The 22,762-nt window shown below is 46.9% G+C and overlaps 1 protein-coding gene across 2 annotated transcripts in view; it reads left to right on the top strand.

Annotated features, from left to right (window-relative positions):
* The window catches only part of DNAJC11 (DnaJ heat shock protein family (Hsp40) member C11), a 26,697-nt gene extending 3,982 nt beyond the window's left edge, over nucleotides 1–22,715 (top strand). Inside the window, exons 2-17 of one of the 2 annotated variants that reach the window (XR_011601137.1) lie at nucleotides 3,406–3,535; nucleotides 6,551–6,624; nucleotides 11,790–11,891; nucleotides 13,024–13,152; nucleotides 13,250–13,372; nucleotides 14,060–14,133; nucleotides 14,452–14,641; nucleotides 15,335–15,420; nucleotides 16,477–16,593; nucleotides 17,046–17,201; nucleotides 18,005–18,074; nucleotides 18,393–18,450; nucleotides 18,652–18,794; nucleotides 19,916–20,045; nucleotides 21,524–22,386; nucleotides 22,520–22,715. Coding sequence is in view for 1 of the 2 variants with exons in the window: in XM_070956340.1 (XP_070812441.1) it covers nucleotides 3,406–3,535; nucleotides 6,551–6,624; nucleotides 11,790–11,891; nucleotides 13,024–13,152; nucleotides 13,250–13,372; nucleotides 14,060–14,133; nucleotides 14,452–14,641; nucleotides 15,335–15,420; nucleotides 16,477–16,593; nucleotides 17,046–17,201; nucleotides 18,005–18,074; nucleotides 18,393–18,450; nucleotides 18,652–18,794; nucleotides 19,916–20,045; nucleotides 21,524–21,549 (1,608 nt within the window). In the remaining variant the exon portion in view is untranslated. Of the gene's footprint in view, nucleotides 1–3,405; nucleotides 3,536–6,550; nucleotides 6,625–11,789; nucleotides 11,892–13,023; nucleotides 13,153–13,249; nucleotides 13,373–14,059; nucleotides 14,134–14,451; nucleotides 14,642–15,334; nucleotides 15,421–16,476; nucleotides 16,594–17,045; nucleotides 17,202–18,004; nucleotides 18,075–18,392; nucleotides 18,451–18,651; nucleotides 18,795–19,915; nucleotides 20,046–21,523; nucleotides 22,459–22,519 lie in introns of those variants that run through there. The other variant, XM_070956340.1, reaches the window with a different exon arrangement.
* Nucleotides 22,716–22,762: the final 47 nt, after the last annotated feature.

The following is a 22,762-nucleotide window of genomic DNA, read 5'->3' as shown; positions in this document are numbered from 1 at the left end:
AAAAATCGACTGCACCACGAGAGGTAGAGAAAACGGTGCTTGTTAATATATTATGCATTAAATTTTTGGATTAATTAGTTCGGGAGAGCTTTCGTCGGAGCAGATCTACGGCTTGGCTCTTCCCCCCCCCCTCCCCCCTTTTCAAATTGCCTGAGGGAAAAATAAAATTGGAAGGACGCTAAACTCTTGTTTTTCTATCATCAGTGTTAACATTCTGCCAAAAATGCAGAATAGCTTCCTTTGCAGAGTTAATGGCTAATTGAAAGGCACGTGGGCCCTTTTTTCAGCTCTGAAAGTTTTGCGGCTTTTATTGTGTTTGATGGTGGCAGAAATAAAGGGTTGGTATCAAAACGCTATTTTTTTTTAAAAAAAGGAACGAATCGTAATTCTTTTTTTAACTCTGTCTTCATATTCTTGCTCTCCTGGCCATCTTTGAACCCGAACTCTTTTGCCTGAAGGTGATTTCCACACTTGTGCCGGCAAAGAGCTAGTCCTTGACTTACAACCATTCATGGAGGGACCAAAGTTACAGTCATAAAGACATGCCAGTTGCTAGAAGGGACTTGTATATAACTGGAAAGGAAATCCCCATTCCCTTTGTAGCACTGATGCTGTTCCCTAGTTGGGCCATGAAACGTGTGTAAGAAAGCGTTCAAGCTCAGAAAGACCTCACAATCTTCCTCTTCCCCTTCTCTCTTCTTCTCCTTTTTTCCTTCTCTTCCCCTCCTTCTCTCCCTCCTCCATTCCTTCTCTCCTTTTTTCCTTCTCTCCCCCTCCTTCGCTTCCTCCTCCACTCCTCCTCTCCTTTCTTCCTTCTCTCCCTCTCCTTCTCTTCCTCCTCCACTCCTCCTCTCATCTTTTCCTTCTCTCCCCTCCTTCTCTCCCTCCTCCATTCCTTCTCTCCTTTTTTCCTTCTCTTCCCCTCCTTCTCTCCCTCCTCCATTCCTTCTCTCCTTCTTTCCTTCTCTCCCCCTCCTTCTCTTCCTCCTCCACTCCTCCTCTCATCTTTTCCTTCTCTCCCCTCCTTCTCTCCCTCCTCCATTCCTTCTCTCCTTTTTTCCTTCTCTCCCCCTCCTTCGCTTCCTCCTCCACTCCTCCTCTCCTTTTTTCCTTCTCTCCCTCTCCTTCTCTTCCTCCTCCACTCCTCCTCTCATCTTTTCCTTCTCTCCCCTCCTTCTCTCCCTCCTCCATTCCTTCTCTCCTTTTTTCCTTCTCTCCCCCTCCTTCTCTCCCTCCTCTACTCCTCCTCTCCTTTTTTCCTTCTCTCCCCCTCTTTCTCTTCCTCCTCCACTCCTCCTCTCCTTTTTTCCTTCTCTCCCCCTCCTTCTCTTCCTCCTCCACTCCTCCTCTCATCTTTTCCTTCTCTCCCCTCCTTCTCTCCCTCCTCCATTCCTTCTCTCCTTTTTTCCTTCTCTCCCCCTCCTTCTCTCCCTCCTCTACTCCTCCTCTCGTTTTTTCCTTCTCTCCCCCTCCTTCTCTTCCTCCTCCACTCCTCTTTTCCTTCTCTCCCCCTCCTTCTCTCCCTCCTCCTCTCCACAAACCCCACTTCCTTCTGGCACTGATGATATATAAAAAGAAACCAAGTAGATTTTAAAAATAGTTGGAGGCTATGCTTCATGTCCTTTGTTAAGTTCTCTTTAATAAGTACCCAAGTTGTAATATTTGGGGTTTTATAACTTTCATAAAATTACATTTTTTCCCCCAGGCTGTGTTTGAAAAGTAGGTGAGAAAACCCTGTAACTAAACCAATGCTAAACAAATAAATAGGAGGGGGTGGGGGGGAAGCCACTTATTTCCCAAAGGACCAAATCTGTTCAGGGCTGCACACAGGCAAATGTTTTGTCAAGGTGACAGTTCTTTATAGTTATTCATTTTGGGCTGCCTTCAGAACAGGAAGAACCCCAGAACTATCTTTATTAAATAGGAAAGATGGCAGGGCTGATTTCCACGATCCGATGATTTGCCAGGAGGGATTAAAAAAAATACGAAGCATAGGGAAACGGAGCCATGGAACCTGTCAGCGCCCTTTCAAAATATAAGGCTGTTATGACAGACCATTTAATTGAGGAACTTATAAATCAAGATTGAAGCAAGGTAGAGCTTCCTGGCCCGTTCAAGTTTTGAAAGCTGGCTTAGGGGCAGGCATCTCGAGTAATTGCTTGTTGCGTCCCCAACCTATTTAAAAAAAAAAAACCACACAAATCCAATGATTTAATTAAAATTTGCAGCCCGGTCTCCCTGATCCTGTGTCTTTCCTTTCCATCTCGCTTATCCTGGTTAGTTTGACCAAAGAGGATGGAAGAGAGCAGAGTTAAACAGACCAGGATGAGATGAGATTGGGGGGGTGGGGGGTGGAAATCTGGCTCTTGCCAATAGTTCTGGCAATGACAAGAAGATGACTTTACGACGACAATTGAGCTCCAAATTTCTATTGCCGTGAGACCATCGTTAAGCGAATTTTGCCTCGTTTTACGACCTGCAAATGTTGGCCTCGCTTGTGGCCGTAACCCGAGGACTACCCATATCGGCATTAGCCTTCTCTCATTAACAACTTGAAATGCTGTCAGGATTTCGGGCCGCCGCCAGAGAGACCTTCTCGTTCATGCGATATCGAGTCGGTGACCTTAGCGATTCCCCCGACGGTGATGAAAAGCCCAATTTTGCATTTTATCGAACGTGATATTTGCGTGTGTGTGTGTGTGAAAAAAATAAAAATTGAACGGCTCATTTCTATGACTTAATCAATAGCACATTAAGCCATTTATCACCGGTTTGATTAAATATAAAATCCCAGCCGAGCCGGAATTTCTACCCGTTTCTCATCGGCGTTAATTCTCCTAACTAAAAGAGAATCCGTGGAAATGCATTTTCAGAACCCGGATAGGTTTTGTCCAATTTGCATGTGGATGAACTAAGAATTAAAAAAAAACAACAATAGAACAAAAAAACCTCCCACCAAAATCTCAATTCCATAAATGGCTCCAGTCCCTCTACCTATATTAAAACGTTGCTTTCCTGCAAAAGACCCCAAGTGCCATTGTTTCTCTTTTAAGCCTTATGGGAGGAGCCAGTCATCTCCAGGCCTTACTCCTGAGTCGCCCCTTTTGTTTTAATTGTTCTTGCCTTCTGGCAGCTCTGCGCATGCGTGCGCTAGGAACAGGCTCCCCCTGTTCCTCTGCCTCTCTGCTGTCCGACTCTGGGGGCTCCGGAGTCCGCGCATCACTCCCAGATGGCCCTGGCCCCATCTCTGCCTCCGACGCAGAGCCCTCATCCGAGCCTTCCCCAGTCTCCAGGACTGGCCCATGCTCCTCCCCAGCCTCGACTCCGCTGCCACCTCCGCAGGCGGCTGGCGGACCACAGCAGCTGTCTTAATTGGAATTTCTGGTCTTTCTATTTTTTCCCCAGGCCACTCAAGAGGAGTTGAAAGCTGCCTACCGCCGGCTGTGTATGCTGTACCATCCCGACAAGCACAGAGACCCTGAACTCAAGAGGCAGGCGGAACAGCTCTTCAACCTCCTTCACCAGGCTTATGAAGGTCAGAGGCGGGAGTCTCCCTTCCCGAAAACCGGAGGATATATTCTGAGCCGGGTGGTTTTCTTGCAAACGTTTCATGACCCAAAGTAGGTAACATCATGAGTGCTGGAAGGGAGGGGGGTTTGCAGAGAGGGGAGGAGGAAGAGGACTCTGGGGTCCTTGGGGCTCTCTAAGCTTGGGGGTTTTCTCGCAGACGTTTCGTGACCCAACTAGGGAACATCATCAGGGCTGCCTACCGCCAACTGTATGTTGTGTGTGTGGAGCATTGATGATGTTCCTTAGTCTGCAAGAAAACCACTGAGATCAGAGAGCACCAAGGACACAACAGTCCTCCTCTTCCTCCTCGCGTTAATGATGTTACCTAGTTGGGTCATGAAATGTCTTCAAGAAAACCACCAAGCTCAGAGGGCATCATGGACCTCACATCCTCCTCCTCTTCCTTCTCTTCTTCCTCCTCCTCCTCCTCCTCCCTTCTAGCATTTAATGATGTTACCTATTTTGCTAATGAAATATCTGTAAGAAAACCAAGCTCAGAGAGTACCATGGACCCCACAATCGTCATTATTAATTAATTAATTAATTAATTAATTAATTAATTAATTAATTGGACTTGTATGCCGCCCTATCTCCGAAAGGACTCAGGGCGGCTCACGACAATAAAACACACAAAGTTCAATTTTTAAAAATACCCAATAAAACTATAAAAACCATTAAAATCCCCTCTAAAACCCCTTCAGTCCAAGCCGGCCAGGCGGAATAGCCCTGTTTTAAGGCCACGGCGGAAAGAGCGAAGGTCAGGGGGCCACCCGGAGCCCCATCTTCCTCCTCCTCCCTTCTAGCAATAATGATGTTACCGAGTTTGGTAGTGAAACGTCTTTAAGAAAACCACCAAGTTCAGAGACCATGAATACCCACAGCCGTCCTCCTCCCTCCCCTCCCTTTAAAGCCAGCCCTTCTTACATTACGCTTAGCTGCCTACCTACATCTAAGACGCCGGGCCTGCTGAAGACCAAACGGTCCTCTTCGTGATGCCCCCATGAGCTTCGTAGCTGGCCCACAGGAGCCTCCCTTATGTGGGTTTCCCGTAAGAGCTTAACACAATCGCACTTCTGGTCTTGCCCGTCAGCAGACGGCCGGCGTTCCCCGCCAAGGTTTAACCACACAGAGCTCCTTTCCCAATTCCCAAACGGCCTTTCCTCCCCTCTACACAGAGAGAGATTTTTTTTTAAAAAAAAAAGAAAGAAAAGATTTTGCCAGTCTTCTAGAAAAGCTTTTAAGCGTTTTAGAAGGGAAGCTTGCCAGAAACACAGAGGAGAGGTGACTTAACAGCGCGTGCAAAAAAAAAATAATGGATCCACACTTGTTTGCGATAATGCGAGATGGCCAGATTTATTTATTTATTTATTTATTTTTTACTATTTTTTATTTTGTAGTTGTGCAAGCCACTCCGGTCGAGCTTTCCATGAAAAGCTTGGCCCTTCCCTGATCCCAGGTTTGGTCGAAATGGATCTTGTGCTCCTCTGAATTATTGATAGCTTGCAGCAATTTTTTTTGGGGAGATCCAGGGCCGAGCGGGAGAGAGAGGGAAGGAGAAGCTGCCGAAGCTGAAGTAAAGGAGAAGCTGGCTAGATTTGGCTTTTTTTTTTCTTTTTCCCCTTCTTCTCCCCTCCCCCACCCCCTCTTCTTCCCAGCAAAACTGCAAGGACAGCAGATTTTGGCTCCATCCGTTGCTTGGGCCCAGAGGGAAATAGTAAATAAATGATTTCTTATTAAATCCCAGAGATTAGCCGGAGAAATTTGGCTCGGGAGTTTTTTTGGAAGGCTCAGCATTTCTGGCCTCCGATCACCCTGGACGTGAGTGGAATGACAGACCACAAGCTCTCTCCACCATGGCCTGTTTAAGACGGGGGGGGGGGGACTTCAACTCCCAGAATTCTCCAGACATCCTCCTCTTCCCTTCCTTCCTTCCTTCCTTCCTTCCTTCCTTCCTTCCTTCCTTCCTTCCTTCCCTCCTTCCCTCCCTCATTTCTTCCTCCCCTTTTCCCTCCCTTCCTTCACCTCCCTCCCTCCATATTCTTTCTTTTTTCTTTTTCCTTCCTCCCTCCCTCCCTCCATTTCTTCCTCCCCTCTTCCCTCCCTTATCTTCCTTCACCTTCCTCCCACCCTCCCTCTGTATTTTGTCTTTTATCTTTTTCCTTACTCCCTCCCTCCCTCCCTCCTTTCTTTCTTTCTCTCCTTCCCTCATCTTTTTTCTTTTTCTTTCCTTCCTCTCCCTCTTTTTTCTTTTTCCTCCCTCTCCTTTCTTTCTTTCTTTCTTTCTTTCTTTCTTTCTTTCTTTCTTTCCTCCCTCCCTCCTTCTTTCCTTCCTTCCTTCCTTCCTTCCTTCCTTCCTTCCTTCCTTCCTTTCTTCCCTCCCTCTCTCCCTCCCTCCCTCCCTCCCTCCCTCCTTCCCTCCCAATGTATATTCCCATTGTAACCCACCTGCGCTTTCTCTCTTCTAATCCCTTCCTCTGCATTCTCTCCGTTCTGGAAAACGGGGTGGGTGAGAAAAAAACAAGCCTGGCTGGCTGAGGAATTCCACTCATCTTCAAGATTGCCAAGGTTGGCAAACACCGATTTACAACATCCTTAATCAGAAGTTTGGGGCACATGGCAACCAGATTTTAAGAAGCTAGAAAGGGGTAATGTTTCTGCCTCTAAAACCTTCCAGTCTCCCCCTTCCCCAGCGCCCCAGTTTGAAATCCAGGTTTTTTTGGAAAGGTGCTGGGATTTAGGGTTAGGCAGAATTTTTTTTTTAAAGGTTTAAAAATAGCTCTCTAGAGATTGACAGTCATTTCACCATGTGCAAATTGAGTGGCCTGCTTTTTGCGCGGGGGTGGGGTGGGGTTGTCTTTTAAAATTAATATCGAAAAGGCACTGGAGATGTGTTTGCGTGGATCGGGCGTGGAGGCTTGGCTGTGAACTCAGCCTCCGCAGCGGCAGCTTCGGATAATAATGTCTCGATTTTAATTTCCAGTGCTCAGCGACCCCCAGACCCGAGCCATCTATGACATTTATGGAAAGCGAGGCCTCGAGATGGAAGGATGGGAGGTAAGTAGAAGAGAGAGAGAAAGAGAAGGCTGCTATCCACGTCGTCTGGTCACCATCTTGGTCTTTGGGGTTGTCTGTTTGGGGCGGGGAAGGAGAAACGGCCAACTCTAACAGAATAACAGAGTTGAAAGAGATCTTGGAGCAGTGCTGGTATTCAACCGGTTCGTACCGGTTCGTGCGAACTGGTAGCGGAGATCGCAGGTGGGCCGGGCCAGCTGCCCTGGCGCTATGCTGTCCTATTGAGCCACGTTTTCAAGGCCAGGCACATGCGGGGAAGGCGCATACGTGGGGCCAACAGGTGGTAAAAATCTTTGAATCCCACCTCTGCCTTGGAGGTCTTCTAGTCCAGCCATTTGCTTAACCCTAACCCAGGGGTTAGCAACTTGCGTGGCTCTGGAGCCGCATGTGGCTCTTTCATCCCTCTGCTGCGGCTCCCTGTCGCCGGTCGGCTCCACAATTGATAGGGCTTTCGGTTAGGACAGGTAGAGGAAGAAGGACGCCGCGCTAGGAGGAGACTCTATGGTGGGGGGAACCAGACTTCCGGTCGGCTCCAGAATTGAATGGGGGGGCTTCCGGTTAGGACCTTTGTGGCTCTTTGAGTGTTTAAGGTTGCCGACTCCTGCCCTAACCCTCAACCATTTCTAGACAAGTGGCCATCCAGAGATGGAGCATTGCTTAGTTTATAATTCTTCCTTTTGAGCAAACCACGAAAATGCATGAATTCATACCAAGGTTTTGTATTGTTAAAAAAAAAAATTCTCTTCTAGGAAGAGAAAACCAGAATTCATAGACCATAGAACGTAGGGCTGGAAGGGACTTTGGAGGTCTTCTAAGACTGTCCAGTCTCTTCTTGAATACTTCCAGTGATGGAGCACCCACAACTTCTGGTGGCAAGCAGTTCCACTGGTTAATTGTTCTAATTCTCAGGAAATTTCTCCTTAATTCCAGGTTGCTTCTCTCCTTGATCAGTTTCCATCCGTTGCTTCTTGTCCTGCCCTCAAGGGCTTTGGAGAATAGCTTGACTCCCTCTTCTTTGGGGCAGCCCCTGAGAGATTGGAAGACTGCTATCCTGTGTCTCCCCTGGTCCGTCTTTTCATTAAACTAGACCTACCCAATTCCTGCAACCGTTCTTCGTGTGTTTTAGCCTCCAGTCCCCTAATCATTTTACTTGCTCTTCTCTGCGCTTTTTCCAACGTCTCAATTTTGGAAAACTCCGCTTTTTAAGCACTTTTTCTGCCCTTCCGTGCAGCTAAAAATACCAGCGACGGGACGGTCGCTCCGGTTAGTCTTGCACCTGGTTGACAGACAGCGAAAAATCTGCGAAGTGAAGGAAGTGTCAGCGACTGCAGAAAAATTGGGCCAGGAGGGCATTTACAATATATAGATATAGATAGATAGATAGATAGATAGATAGATAGATAGATAGATAGATAGATAGATAGATAGATAGATATAGATGATAGATAGCTAGATAGATAGATAGATGATAGATAGATAGATAGATAGATAGATAGATAGATAGAGATAGAGATAGAGATATTTAAAAGGAAGAGATGCACTCATTAAAAACACTGCAAAAATGATCAGCTAGTCTATTGGCCTGTGATCTGCTTGCTATTTAATAACTTTTTTTCTTAAAAAGAATTGAAGGAATCGCTTGAAAAAGAGGGAGTTTTTTTTTCATAATGGATTTTAACATGTTACCAGGGAATCCTTGACTTTCGACCACATTTGGGCCCCAAAATTTCCATCGCTAAGCGAGACGGTTGCTAAGTGAGCGTTGCCCCCATTTTACGCCCTTTCTTGGCACCGTCGTTAAGCGAACCCCTGCGTTTGTTAAGTGAGTCGCGCCGTCGTTCAACGGATCCGGCTTTTCCCCCCTTGACTTTGCTGATCAGAAGGTCGCAAAAAAAGTTTTTGCGGGACACTGCGACGGTCATAACCGTGAGCCAGGCGTCTGAATTTTGATCACGTGACCTTGGAGAAGCTGCAAAGGTCGTAAGTGTGAAACACAGCCGTAAGTCTTTTTTTTCCACTTTGAACGGTCACTAAACGAAACGGTAATAAGTCCAGGACTCCCTGATGATAGAGACACTTGAAAATGGCTTAACCGAAGTTAAGAACTGTCTGGATGTGTTTAATATTTGCTGATATTCTACATCAGGGAGAGCGTTAAGTGAGAAACTCAATATTTATCTAACGATACTTTGAGTTTTCTTTTTCTTTTTCTTCCTCCACCCTCCCAACCTCGGTTAGGTGATTTATCTTGCAATAATAAAATAGTGGAGATATTGGCATTCAGCTCAGAGATTTTAAAAAGACCTTTAAAGGGTTTTTAGAAAGAGAGAGAGAGAGAGAGAGAGAGAGAGAGAGAGAGAGAGAGAGAGAGAGAGAGAGAGAGAGAGGCAGCGGAGGGTTTAAAGAGCAGGAAATTTGGATGCTGCAGAGTGTCAAGATGTTTGCGAAGAGCTACAGCGCAACGGCTCGGGAAAGTGCGGTGACATTTATTCATTAAATAAAAAAAAAAGCCACATCTGTGCCGTCTCTCTTTTGCCAATTTATCTCCTTTCCGGCCCGAAAGTGGAAATTGAAATCATGCCGTTTTTGAGAGTTGAGGGATTTGATGGGAAGGAAGGAAGGAATGGGGGGGAAAAAAAATAACTGGATTGATAAAATTCAGTGGAAAGAGTAGACGTGACCTAAGACCACGATTGAGCCTCAGATTTCCGACATTAACTGAATAGAATAAGAATTAGAATTAGAATAGAAAATAGAAAAGAATATAGAAGAAAATAGAATATAGACTAGAATAGAAATAGAAATAGAGAAATAGAATAGGAATGCAGGATAGAATAGAATAGAATAGAATAGAATAGAATAGAATAGAATAGAATAGAATAGAATAGAATAGAATAGAATAGAATAGAATAGAATTAGAAATAGAGAAACATAGAATATAGAAAAGAATATAGAATAGAACATAGAATATAGAAGAGAAGAGAAAAGAATATACAATAGAATAGAATAGGAAGAATAGAAATGGAATGGAATGGAATGGAATGGAATAGAATAATAACTTTATTGTCACTTTGAAGGTAGCCTAATCAGCATACATTAAAATGAAATTTCGTTGCACGCAGCTGGTCAAAGGGTCTCCACCTCCAATATACACTACATAAACATGACAAAATCAATAAATATATAAATACAAAATTATGCCCTCAGATATATCATATGACATGGAGAAGCAACACAAGTCTAGTTTGGCTGTATAGAGGTTGTGTGTCTGGGGAGGGGGGGGAGGAAAAACAACTTGAAAGGGGGGGGTTGTAGGTGGGCTGGCTTTTCTTCAACCCCAGCCCTATTTATTTATTTTTTTCCTCTCCTGGCGAAATAAGGCTGACCTCCCTCTGCTCAGCTGCAGAACAAATCTCTCTAACCCCCCCTGACCCGTCCATTTTTCCAAGAAAAGCATCCTCAATGAGGTTACCCACGGGGCCAGGTGTTTTTAACCTCAAGGTCAGTCCCCGCAGATGTGCCCAGATTCTCTAAATGGGCTTTTTCGCAGCCGCAAAAAACAGCATATCCAAGTCCCAGGACCAATTTCCTTTCCTTTCCTTTCCTTTCCTTTCCTTTCCTTTCCTTTCCTTTCCTTTCCTTTCCTTTCCTTTCCTTTCCTTTCCTTTCCTTTCCTTTCCTTTCCTTTCCTTTCCTTTCTTTCCTTCTTTCCTTTCCTTTCCTTTCCTTTCCTTTCCTTTCCTTTCCTTTCCTTTCCTTTCTTTTCCTCTCTTCTCTTCTCTTCTCTTCTCTTCTCTTCTCTTCTCTTCTCTTCTCTTCCCTTCCCTTCCCTTCCCTTCCCTTCCCTTCCCTTCCCTTCCCTTCCTTTCCCTTCCCTTCCCTTCCCTTCACCTCCCTTCCCTTCCCTTCCCTTCCCTTCCCTTCCCTTCCCTTCCCTTCCCTTCCCTTCCCTTCCCTTCCCTTCCCTTCCCTTCACCTCCCTTCCCTTCCCTTCCCTTCCCTTCCCTTCCCTTCCCTTCCCTTCCCTTCCCTTCCCTTCCCTTCCCTTTCCTTTCCTTTCCTTTCCTTTCCTTTCCTTCTTTCCTCTCCTCTCCTCTCCTCTCCTCTCCATCTGCCCCCAAAAGAGACCCGGAGATAAAACCATTTACTATAAATTCATTCGTTCTTGCTCTGCTGCAGGTTTTTTCGCCATCAATTTCACCTTTCTTGGCCCTTCGGATAATTTAATCCCCTGGTTTTTCGTGCCGGGGGTGGGGGGTGTTTAAGAGCTTGAGCCAGTGGACGTGGGGGGGGGGGATTTCTTCCCCAAATCTCTGCTGAAGGACGGCCCCTTCTAGATAAGCTGGAAACTTCCCTTGATTTGGGGAAAACCTATATGGTTTAGGTAGTCCTCGACTTACGACGACAATCAAGCCCAATAGAGCCGCTCCGAAGCGAGACGGTTTTTAAAAGTGACTCTTGCGCCCCATTTTACGCCCTTCCTTGCCGCCGTTGTTAAGCGAACCGCTGCCCTTGTTCAGTTAGTTGGGCAGCGAATGAGGCCTCCCCGTTGAATTTTGCTCGTCAGGAGGTCGCAAAAGGGAGGAATCACGTCACCCTGGGACGCTGCGGCCGTCATAAGTACGAGGCAGTGGCCAAGAGTCCGAATTGTCTGACTGTCCGACTCCGCTGCCAGGTCCGGCGGACCACAACGTTCCTGCCCTGAGCAAGGGGTGGGACTAGAAGACCTTGAGGGGCCCCTCCGCCCGTCCCAGATGTGCTTCAAGGCTAACAATATCTCTGCAGCCAGATTGGAGAGCGAGAGGGAGGGAGATGCAGGTCGGGACGGTCTTCTGAATGGGAACCCGGTTCAGCCTTTCCCTTTTGTTTGCGTTTGCTAACGGATGACCCCTTAAAAATCTTAAATCTTCCCCCTTTTAAGTGTAAATTTTAAATTTTTACTGTATTTTAAAATATGGGTATTTTAAATTATGGGTATTAATTCAGCCAAATTTATTTAATTCATTTTATTCGATTTTAAATTCTGTATATCTATGTGTTTTATTTCATGGCTGTGCACCGCCCTGAGTCCTTCGGGAGTAGGGCGGTATAGAAATTCAATAAAAACTAAAAAACTAAAACTAAAAATGAATTTCTGTCCCCTGTAGGTGGTCGAGAGGAGGAGGACCCCGGCTGAAATCCGGGAGGAATTTGAACAATTGCAGCGCGAGAGGGAGGAGAGGCGGCTTCAGCAGCGGACAAACCCCAAAGTAAGACTCCGAAGGCCTCAAAATCGGGAGAAATCTTGCTTGTCCTCCTGTTCGTAAATATATTTATTTCGTAGAAGGTGAGTTTAGATCTCCAAACCGGGAATAAAACTGCAAAAGGATGATAAACGAGCAACTTTTATGGACCACCATCCAGCTAGTCCTCATCTTAACGACTGCAATCGGGACTGGCATTTCAGTCCCTAAGTGAAGCAGTTGTTAAACAAGTCATTAGGGTGGAATTTGTAGGAGGTAGTCAGTCTGTTAATTCCTTCCTCTCCCCCCCCCCCCCCCCAACGCCAGCTACTTTCCACCGCGGTCGTCCTACGACTGGGCCCAATTTTACAATTTTCTCCATGGTTATTAAATGAATCACATGGTCCGTTATGCCGTTGTTAAGTGAATCCGGCTTCCCCCATTGACTTCGCTGGGAAGTCACGAACGGCGATTACGTGACCCTGAGGACGTAGCAATCGTCATAAATACGAGCCAGTGGCCAAGCACCTGAATTGCAATCGCATGACTGTGTGGGGTGTGGTACGACGGTCATAAGTGTGAGGACGGGTCGTAAGTCGCTGTCTGAAACCCTCATAACGTCAAACTCTTGCTAAACAAATGTCATAATATGTCGACTTTAATGAAACTGCAGAGGGCAAAAATCAGGACTGTAGATAGTTCTCGAGTTACAACGCTTCATTTAGCAACCATTCAGAGTTAACAGCGGCACTGAAAAAAGTAACTTAGGACCAGTTTTCACACTTAACGACCATTGCAGCATCCCTAGGGTCACGGGGTCAAAATTCAAAGGCTTGGTAATTGATTCATTTTTATGACAGTCGCAGCGTCCCCGGGGTCACGCGATCCCATTTTGCGACCTTCCGAGAAGCAAAGCCAAACGGGGAAAGCTAGATTCGCTTTGACGACCATGTGACTCCCTGAACACCTGCAGGGATTCGCTTAACAGCGGTGACAAGAAAAGGTCGTAAAAACGGGGCAGAACTCACTTAACAACCGTCCGGCTTAGCGACCCGAACGGTTGGGCTCACTTGTGGTCGTAGGTTGAGGACTGCCTGCGATCCAGACATGAAGGCTCGCACTGTCTTGTTAACCGCAAGGATCTGTCCCCATTCCGCAGGGTACGATTAGCGTCGGAGTGGACGCGACCGACCTGTTCGACCGCTACGACGAGGAGTTCGAAGATGTGTCGGCCAGCCCTTTCCCCCACATCGAAATCAACCGCATGCACATATCACAGTCCATCGAGGTAGGAGGCCTGTGTCTTGTTTTCCCCATTTCATCCCCCACCTCGTCTGGCTCTTCTCTAACTTGGCTCGCTTGCTCGATCCCTTCGCCTTGCACAGGCCCCGCTCACCACCACGGACACCGCCATCCTCTCGGGAAACCTCTCGACCCAGAACGGCAACGGCGGCGGCTCCGTCAGCCTGGGCCTCCGACGGGTGACCTCCGCCAAAGGATGGGGAGAGGTAAATGGGGCGGTGGGGGGGGGAGGAAAGAAGTTTTGAGGCTGATTTGATTTGCTTCGAAGGTGGAAGAAATTGGGTTGGGATCCTTGGCGCTTCTGAGCTGGAGGGTTTTCTTGCAGACGTCTCATGACCCAACTAGGTAACATCATCAGTTCTAGAACGGAGTGTGGTTTGCAGAAAAAAGGAGGAGAAGGAGAAGGACGAAGAGGAGGAAAAGGAGGACAGGACGGGACAGGACAGAACAGAAAATAATAGAAAAGAGAAGAATAGAATAATAGAATAGAATAGAATAGAATAGAATAGAATAGAATAGAATAGAATAGAATAGAATAGAATAGAATAGAATAGAAGAAAAAGAAAAGAAAAGAAAAGAAGAAAAGAGAAAAGAAAAGAAAAGAGAAGAGAAGAGGAGAAAAGAAGAGAAGAAGAAAAGAAAAGAAAGAAGAAAAGAAAAAAAAGAAAAGAAATAATATAGAATAGAATAGAATAGGACAGGACAGGACAGAATAGAAAATAATAGAATAGAATATAGAATAGAACAGAACAGAACAGAAAATAAATAATATAGAATAGAAAATAAATAATATAGAATAGAATAGAATGGAGAAAATAGAACAGAACAGAACAGAAACAGCCGTAAGACGAGGACTGCCTATAACTCCTCTTTCTTCTCTTCCGTTTCTGCAGCTAGAATTCGGAGCCGGAGACCTGCAGGGTCCTGTTTTCGGCCTGAAAATGTTTCGCAATCTCACGCAACGATGGTAAGATTTTGGCGAAGGGTTAACCCCAAAAGATTCTGTGTGACCTTCGTTCCCCTCTTGGCGACCGTCCGACAGGCAGAGTCGAGAGGGAAGCCGGATTCCCTTCACGGCCATTGCGGACTCACTAAACGGCGGGTGATTCACTTAGCAACCGTGGCAAGAAAGGCCGTGAAATGGGGGCAAAACTCAACAAACTTACCGACAGAAACGTCGGGCTCCATTTGTGGTCCGTCAGTCGAGGACGAGCCGCGATTGATATTTTTTAGGGCTTAATTCTCACTTCTGCTCCATTTCTTTCTGTCCTGGCATGTTGGGCAGCTTCGTCACCACTAACTGCGCCCTCCAGTTCTCCTCGCGCGGCATCCGTCCCGGTCTTACGACGGTCCTGGCTCGAAACCTGGACAAGAACACCATGGGTTACCTCCAGTGGCGTTGGGGCATCCAATCCGCCATGAACACCAGCGTCGTCCGGGATACCAAAACCAGCCACTTCACCATGGCCTTCCAGGTGAGACGGTTTACTCTTTGCTCCTTTTTAAGACAGCAGTAGCGAACCGGTGCCGTCGTTAAGCGAATCGCACGGCCCTTAAATGAATCTGGCTTTCTCCCCCCATCGACTTTGGTTGTCGGAAGGTCAAAATCGGCCTTTACGTGGCCCAGAGACTCTGAAACCGTCACAAGTAACACGCCGGATGCCAAACCCCTGAATTTTTGGTCATAGAATCGTGGCTCTGACGGTTGTAAGTGCGAGGACCCGGCTGTAAAGTCACTTTTTTCAGTTTTTTTTTTTAAACTTGGAATGGCCGCTCAGTGAACGATCGTAAGTCGAGGACAACGTGTAGTTAATTTGTACAGAGCAGGCAAATTGGCAAATTTAAGAGAGGTGGACTTGCTGGCTGAGGAATTCAGTTGGGTGCAGCAGTAAGGTGCTGGCCTAGAAACCAAGAGCCTGGGAGTTCTAGTTCCTCCTTAGGCATGAAACCCAAGTGGGTGACTTTGGGCCAATCACTAGGAGACGGTGAGTTCTAGTCCCGCCTTAGCCATGAAAGCCAACTGGGTAACTTTGGGTCAATTACTAGGAGACAGGGAGTTCTAGTCCCGCCTTAGGCATGAAAGCCAGCTGGGTGACTTTTGGCCTTGACTTTGACGTTCGCCATGTTTAATTTAATTTTATTTCATTTTTATTTTTGCAATCTTGCAGCTGGGCATCCCTCACTCCTTCGTCATGGTCAGCTACCAGCACAAGTTTCAGGATGAAGATCAGACGCGGGTCAAAGGATCCCTGAAGTATGTCAGAACCGGCGGCTGGGCGCTGAACGGGCCCTAGTTTGGGGGTGGGGGGGTGTGAAATTGGGTCAGGGAAGCCCTTAGAGCTGTTGATCTCTGGAGGAAGATGTGGGGCACTGGAGTCTCTGTCTCTTCTCCTACCTTGGCAACCTTAAGATGTGTGAACTTCAGCTCCCAGAATTCCCCAGTTCCAAAGATTGGCAAACACTGATATCATCTTTATTATTGATTTTTAAAAAAAATCCTTCTGAAGTTTGGGGCTGGATTAGGGGTGGGATACAGCATCAAAAACTTCCCAGTGGTGCCCCAAATCAAGGAAAGCCAGTGGGGTATACAGATAGAAGAGACAAGCAGAGGGATGGAGTAGATGACCTCCAAAGTCCTTTCCAACCCTGTAATTCTATGATTCTGAGATCATAGAAGGTAAGATGCATGACAGACAGACAGACAGAGGGAGGGAAGGAAGGAAGGATGGTTGGATGGAACGACTTGCCTTCAGACGTTGTGAGCGCTCCATCACTGCAGGTTTATAAGCAGAGATTAGACAACCATTTGTCTATGGCCTAGAGGTGGAGCTCTGGCCTCACAATCAGGAGGCTTGTGAGTTCGATCCTACATAGAGGCAGCTATTTTTCTCTCTCTGGGCAGAATGAGAAATAGATCTGCTGAACAAAACTCCGCATCGGTGACAAGAAGGGCATCCGGCCAGTAAAACACTGTGCTAGCTCCATTCAGTTGCCCAGACTCCACCCCGATGCAAGGGACTATGGGGTCATTAGATGATGATTAGGGGGAACGCGGTGGCTCATTGACTAAGACGCTGGGCTTGTCGATCGAAAGGTCGGCAGTTCAGCGGTTCGAATCCCCAGTGCCGCGTAACGGGGTGAGCTCCCGTTCCAGAAGTTGTGAATGCTCCATCATTGGAGGCTTTTAAGAAGAGACTGGACAGCCACCTGTCTGAAACGGTTTAGGGTTGGACTAGAAGACCTCCGAGGGCCCTTCTCACTCCGCCATTCTAAATTCCTTTACGGCATCCGCTTGTTTGTTCCTTCCAAGGGCTGGCTTTTTCGGCACCATCGTGGAGTACGGAGCGGAGCGGAGGATTTCCAAGCACAGCGTCCTGGGGGCCACGGTCAGCGTCGGGGTGCCCCAAGGCGTCTCTTTGAAGATCAAGTGAGTCAGATGCTCACCCTGCCCTCCGTCACTGAATTTCGGCTCGTTCTTGCCAGAGCTGGCAGGGTGGAGGGGCAGAGGTCTCACCTGTGTGTAAATGCCAGGACGGTTGGCATAGAAGGGCATCGCCTAAGTCTAAAGCCTCTTTGCACCCGCTTGGCTCTGACGGACCATGCTTAGTTGGCGCATCGGGGCAGGAGTGGGGCGGCATGTCAGAGGAGCTCCATTTCCACAATGAGGAATTCTTTCATAGATCCACGGATGCCAGGGTGCAAATCCGCAGCTGCTTTCAAGGAGAAACCACCATTGCAGTGTGCAAAAAAAGCTTGATTTGGAAACTACCTGTCCAGAAATAATATATATAGATATATATGTACAGCAACCAAAGAAATTATAATTCGTGCATGCTAACATATTTCTTCCTCCTCCTTCTTTTTTCTCCTGCCTTCTAGGCTAAACAGAGCCAGCCAGACGTATTTCTTCCCCGTTCACTTGACCGACCAACTCCTGCCCAGCGCCGTTTTCTATGCCACGGCTGGGCCTCTGATCTTCTACTTCGCCATGGACCGGCTGATCATCCAACCCTATCTCCGGGCGCAGAAGGAGAAGTGAGTGGCCCAGAGCTGTGGGTGGGGGGTGGGGGGGTCTCTCGCCTAGCTGTGATGGAAGCTGACCACCAGGGCTGAGGGCTGTGACGTTGGCAGCTTTGTCATTTGTAGTTTCTGGACAGGCCAGGAATGGCTTGGAGTGAGGGAGAGAGATAGATTAGATTAGATTAGATTAGATTAGATTAGATTAGATTAGATTAGATTAGATTAGATTAGATTAGATTAGATTAGATTGATAGATAATAGGTAGACAGACAGAAGATAGATAGATAGATAGATAGATAGATAGATAGATAGATAGATAGATAGATAGATAGATAGATTATAGGTAGACAGACAGATAATTAGATAATAGGTAGACGGATGGATAGATAGATAGATGATAGATAGATATAGATAGATAGATTGATTGATTATAGGTAGACAGACAGACAGATAATTAGATAATAGGTAGACGGATGGATAGATAGATACATAATAGATAGATTAAATAGCTAAAGAGATAGATAAGATAGATAGGATAGATAAGAGAGAGGGAGAGAATAGGTAGATAGAATAGATAGAATAGATAGATAGATGATAGATAGATAGATAGATAGATAGATAGATAGATAGATAGATAGATAGATAGATAGATAAGATAGGTAGACAGACAGACAGACAGACAGACAAGCAAGCAGGCAGGCATTGCCAGGGGTCCCAGTGTTCCTGGCAGGCCTCCCCTCCAGGGGCTTGGCAGAGAGGGAGGGAGGGAGGGAGGAGCTGATCTGGACCCCACAAAACCCCCTTCTTTCTCGCATTAGGGACTTGGAGAAGCAACGAGAGAGCTGCGCCAGCGACACCTTCCAGAAGAAACAGGAAGCCGAAGCTGCTGTAAGTCTCCGCCTTCCTTTGAATCCCAGCCAGGAATATTTACAGCCGTGCTTCTCAACAATGGCCTGTGGACTTCAGCTCCCAGAATTCCCCGTGGCTGGCTGGGGAATTCTGGGAGTTGAAGTCCACCGGTCTTAAAACGTTGAGAAACTCCAGAAGAGATCGAAGTTCTCCTGAATCAGAGAAGCGCGCTATATCTTTCTATATCGGGACGCCCCCAACAGCCTGCCAAGCAAACTTAAGCCACAAACAGGCCCGATCGTGGCTTGGTAATAACGTCCCAATCCACAGCCTGACATCCTTAACCTTGTTACGCAGGTCCGGTTGATGCAAGAATCCGTCCGGAGGATCATCGAAGCCGAGGAAGCTAGGATGGGTGCGTAAACCTGGTTTGTCTCTTTAGCCCTCCCCGCTTGTCAAATGAGGGGCAGATTTGTCTCTGGGGGGGAGGGGGGATGTTCCTTGCTTTGGGGAGGCTGAGGGATAAGGGGGGGGGGGTTCTTGGCAGGCCTTGCTTGGGCCAAAACTCCACCACCACCCCCAATCTGACCCCGTTTGCCTTCTCGTTCCTCAAAAGGCCTGATTATCGTCAACGCCTGGTACGGGAAGTTTGTCAACGACCAGAGCAGGCGAGACGAGAGAGCCAAGGTCATCGACGTGACGGTGCCCTTACAGTGCCTGGTTAAGGACTCGAAGCTCATCCTCACCGAAGCCTCCAAGGTAAGGACGGTGCCACCACGGAGTGAAGCTAACAGAGAGAGGTTTCCCTGGTTTTCCTTTTCGGCTCAGGGCGAAGGATTCAAAGAGGATTTAGGGGACTGGAGGCTAAAACAGAGAAAGAAAGAACGGCTGCTGGAACTGGGTATGTCTAGTTTCATGAAAAGAAGGACTAGGGGAGACATGATAGCTTTGAGCAGGGGGTAGGACTAGAAGACCTCCAAGGTCCCTTCCAGCTCTATTCCTTTCCTATTCCCATTCCCATTCCCATTCCATATTCTGTTCTGTTCTATTCTATTCTATTCTATTCTATTCTATTCTATTCTATTCTATTCTATTCTATTATTTTAATCTAATCTAATCTAATCTATTCTCTATTCTATTCTATTCTATTCTTTATTGTAATTCTAATTCTAATTTCCATTCCATTCCATATTCTATTCTATTCTAATTCTAATTTCCATTCCATATTCTATTCTATTCTATTCTATTCTATTCTATTCTATTCTATTCTAATCTCTGTTCTATTCTATTCTATTCTATTCTATTCTATTCTTTATTGTAATTCTAATTCTAATTTCCATTCCATATTCTATTCTATTCTATTCTATTCTATTCTATTCTATTCTATTCTATTCTAATCTCTGTTCTATTCTATTCTATTCTATTCTATTCTATTCTATTCTATTCTATTCTATTCTTTATTGTAATTCTAATTCTAATTTCCATTCCATATTCTATTCTATTCTATTCTATTCTATTCTATTCTATTCTATTCTATTCTAATCTCTGTTCTATTCTGTTCTATTCTATTCTATTCTATTCTATTCTATTCTATTCTATTCTATTCTATTCTTTATTGTAATTCTAATTCTAATTTCCATTCCATTCCATATTCTATTTTATTCTAATTCTAATTTCCATTCCATATTCTATTCTATTCTATTCTATTCTATTCTATTCTATTCTATTCTATTCTATTCTATTCTATTCTTTATTGTAATTCTAATTTCCATTCCATTCCATTCCATTCCATTCTGGGTTGTTGCTCTGCACGAGCTCAGGAGCTCTGTTCTCCCACGGTGGAGCCGCTTCCAGGAAACCCTCGTTTTTACTCCCTGCAGGCTGGCCTGCCCGGCTTCTACGACCCCTGCGTTGGCGAAGACAAGAACTTGAAAGTGCTGTACCAGTTTCGCGGCGTTCTGCACCAAGTGATGTCGGCGGACAACGAGGCCCTTCGGATACCAAAGCAGTGTGAGTCCTTTCGATAAACCTTTAAATTAGTTGGAAGGTTGACTCAGCCTTCCGTCCTTCCGAGGTGGGTAAAACGAGGACCCAGACTGTTGGGGGCAAGAGGCTGACTCTGTAAACCGCTTAGAGAGAGCTGGAAAACATTGTGAAGCTGTATATAAGTCTTAAGGGCTAATGCTATTAAATATTGCTACCCCAACTTAAATTCAATTAGCTTTCTATTATTAATAAATTATTAATAAATTAATAAATTAATAAGGGGCTGCGATGGCTCAGTGGCTAAGACGCTGAGCTTGTTGATCGAAAGGTCGGCAGTTCAGCGGTTCGAATCCCTAGTGCCGTGTAACAGGGTGAGCTCCCATTCCTTGTCCCAGCTTCTGCCAACCTAGCAGTTCGAAAGCACGTAAAAAATGCAAGTAGAAAAATAGGGACCCCCTTTGGTGGGAAGGTAACAGCGTTCTGTGCGCCTTTGGCGTTGAGTCATGCTGGCCACATGACCATGGAGACGTCTTCGGACAGCGCTGGCTCTTCGGCTTTGAAACGGAGATGAGCACCGCCCCCTAGAGTCGGGAACGACTAGCACATATTATTTAAAAGCATTAAAAAAAAAACATTAAAACACGGATCGATTATAAGATGTCCCTTCTTTGTAGCTAGGGTCTGTGTTCGGATTCAGTCCTAGATTTAAGAGTACCGGAAGGGTGAAACTGAGATCCGAATCGGAAGTTCATGAACATTTTATTTCTCAATTATCAAATCAAACTTTATTATTAAGAAAATGTGTATCTGGCAGCCAAACTCGGGGCTACTTTTACAAAGTCAAAAGCCAGTTTGGCCTAGTGCCGAGATGGCGAACGTATGGCACCGTATTAGTGGGCACGTGAGCTCAGCTCTGGAACGCATGCGCACGCCGGCCAGCTGATTTTCGGGCCTTCTGGGCCCACCGGAAGTAGGGAAACAGGCTGTTTCCGGCCTCCGGAGGGCCTGGGGGCATGAGGAAGGCCCATTTTTCGCTCTCCCCAGGCTCCTAGAAAGGCTCTGGAGGCTGGGGAGAGCAAAAAACGGGCCTTCCAATCCCACCGGAAGTCAGCAAATGGGCCATTTCCGGCCTCTGGAGGGCCTCCTGGGCTCCTAGAAAGGCGCTGGAGCCTGGGGAGGGTGAAAAAACAGGCCCTCCGTGCCAAATCAAAACCATAACTTTAGGCCAATCGCCAAGAGCCTGGGAGTTCTAGTCCCGCCTTAGGCATGAAAGCTGGCTGGGAGCCACCGCGGAGAAGTCCCTTCTTCTTGGTCCCAGTAGATGGACCTCCTTATGAGAGGAGACTTCCCTGTTTTGGGTGGGTGTAATTTTTCTCCATCTTGTGAGACAGAAGACGGTTGATCTACCACCCCCATGTGCTCCCTCTCCCCATAACCATCCGGCCTATTTTAATTTCTCTTTTATTTTTCTCTTCTTCCTTGCTTGCTTGCTTCCCCGACAGCCCACCGGATCGATATAGACAGCTAATGCAGCAGCGGAGAGCGACCGCTGCGACTTTCTTGGATTCGAAACACCTTCACGCCCTTCGGAGAGAGAAAAGAAAAATTAAGTGGCTTTCGCACCCGTGACCCTGGGATTGAACCACAGCCAACTTATTTTACAGGTGCCCAGAGGTACTTTCTCCCATTCCTCCATCACCCGGGCATGCTGTGGGGCAGGAGGGTCCAGGATCAACCTCCTCCGCCCCCCCCCCCCAACAACCTCCCGCTTGTCAAAGAGGCAAGGCCAGTTTTAACCACTCAGTCGTCCCAACACTTCCGGCACCCTGCATTTCTTGGACCTCCATCTTATTTCGGATTCTCGTCATCTACAGCATGTAAACCTTGTTGATCCCACCTCTCTCTAACCAAGCATCATAAAAACATGAAAAAGAAAGGGGGGGGGGAATTAGCCATCCACCCGATTAGGTACCAGAGACAGGCAGTTTGACCCACTCGCTGCGTCGCTGACCCGAAGGGATCCTGCTAGCCTTCTTTCTCGATCAAACCAGGATCCTCTTTTCGGTGGAAACCAAAGGAAGTTAATTCCACCCTCACCTGGAAAAAAACAGGCTATTTAAGACTCCCAACCGCTCGACCCCGCAGGGCTCGCTGAACCGCGAGGACGATAAACCCAGAGGCAAGACCGCGGCTGTCGTCCCCTTCCTTGGCGGGTGGGCTCTTCGGGAAAAAGACCCACCCACCTTGAGTTTCTGAATCGCGGCCCCTTCCCCTTCCGAAAAACCGTCTCAGATGCTCCGACGCCAGAAAACTCTCCGCTTCTCCTCGACGCCGCGAAGGCCGTGCGGTCAACTCTTTAAACAAGGTATTTCTCGCGGATTTTAAGCAAACGCCCGCCGGGCCAGGAAAAAAAAAAAATGGTGTTTTGGTTCACGCACACTTCCCAAATCGTCCTTTCTCTCCCTCGCGCTGCGAACCTAATTTTTTTCAACTTCCAGGGGTTGGGATAATCATCATCGCAGACCTGTTTGGTGCCGGATATTCCACCCGCTGCTGTTTTATTCCCGTTCGCCGCTACGCGGCACGCCCAGATCTTTGCGATTGATCGAGATCCAGCCGCTGCTGGGGTGGGGAGGGGGCGTCTTTGGTGACAAACAGCAATGTCGTGGCCCTCCCCTTCCTCCCCTCCCCATCAATGAGCTCCTGACCGGGGGGGGGGGGGGGGGGCTGTGGGGCGGGAG

This window comes from Pituophis catenifer, unplaced genomic scaffold (assembly GCF_029215685.1).
Source record: "Pituophis catenifer annectens isolate HBS135680 unplaced genomic scaffold, rPitCat1.0.hap2 SCAF_18, whole genome shotgun sequence".
Lineage (NCBI taxonomy): Eukaryota > Metazoa > Chordata > Lepidosauria > Squamata > Colubridae > Pituophis > Pituophis catenifer.
This window is presented reverse-complemented; position numbering and strand designations above follow the sequence as displayed.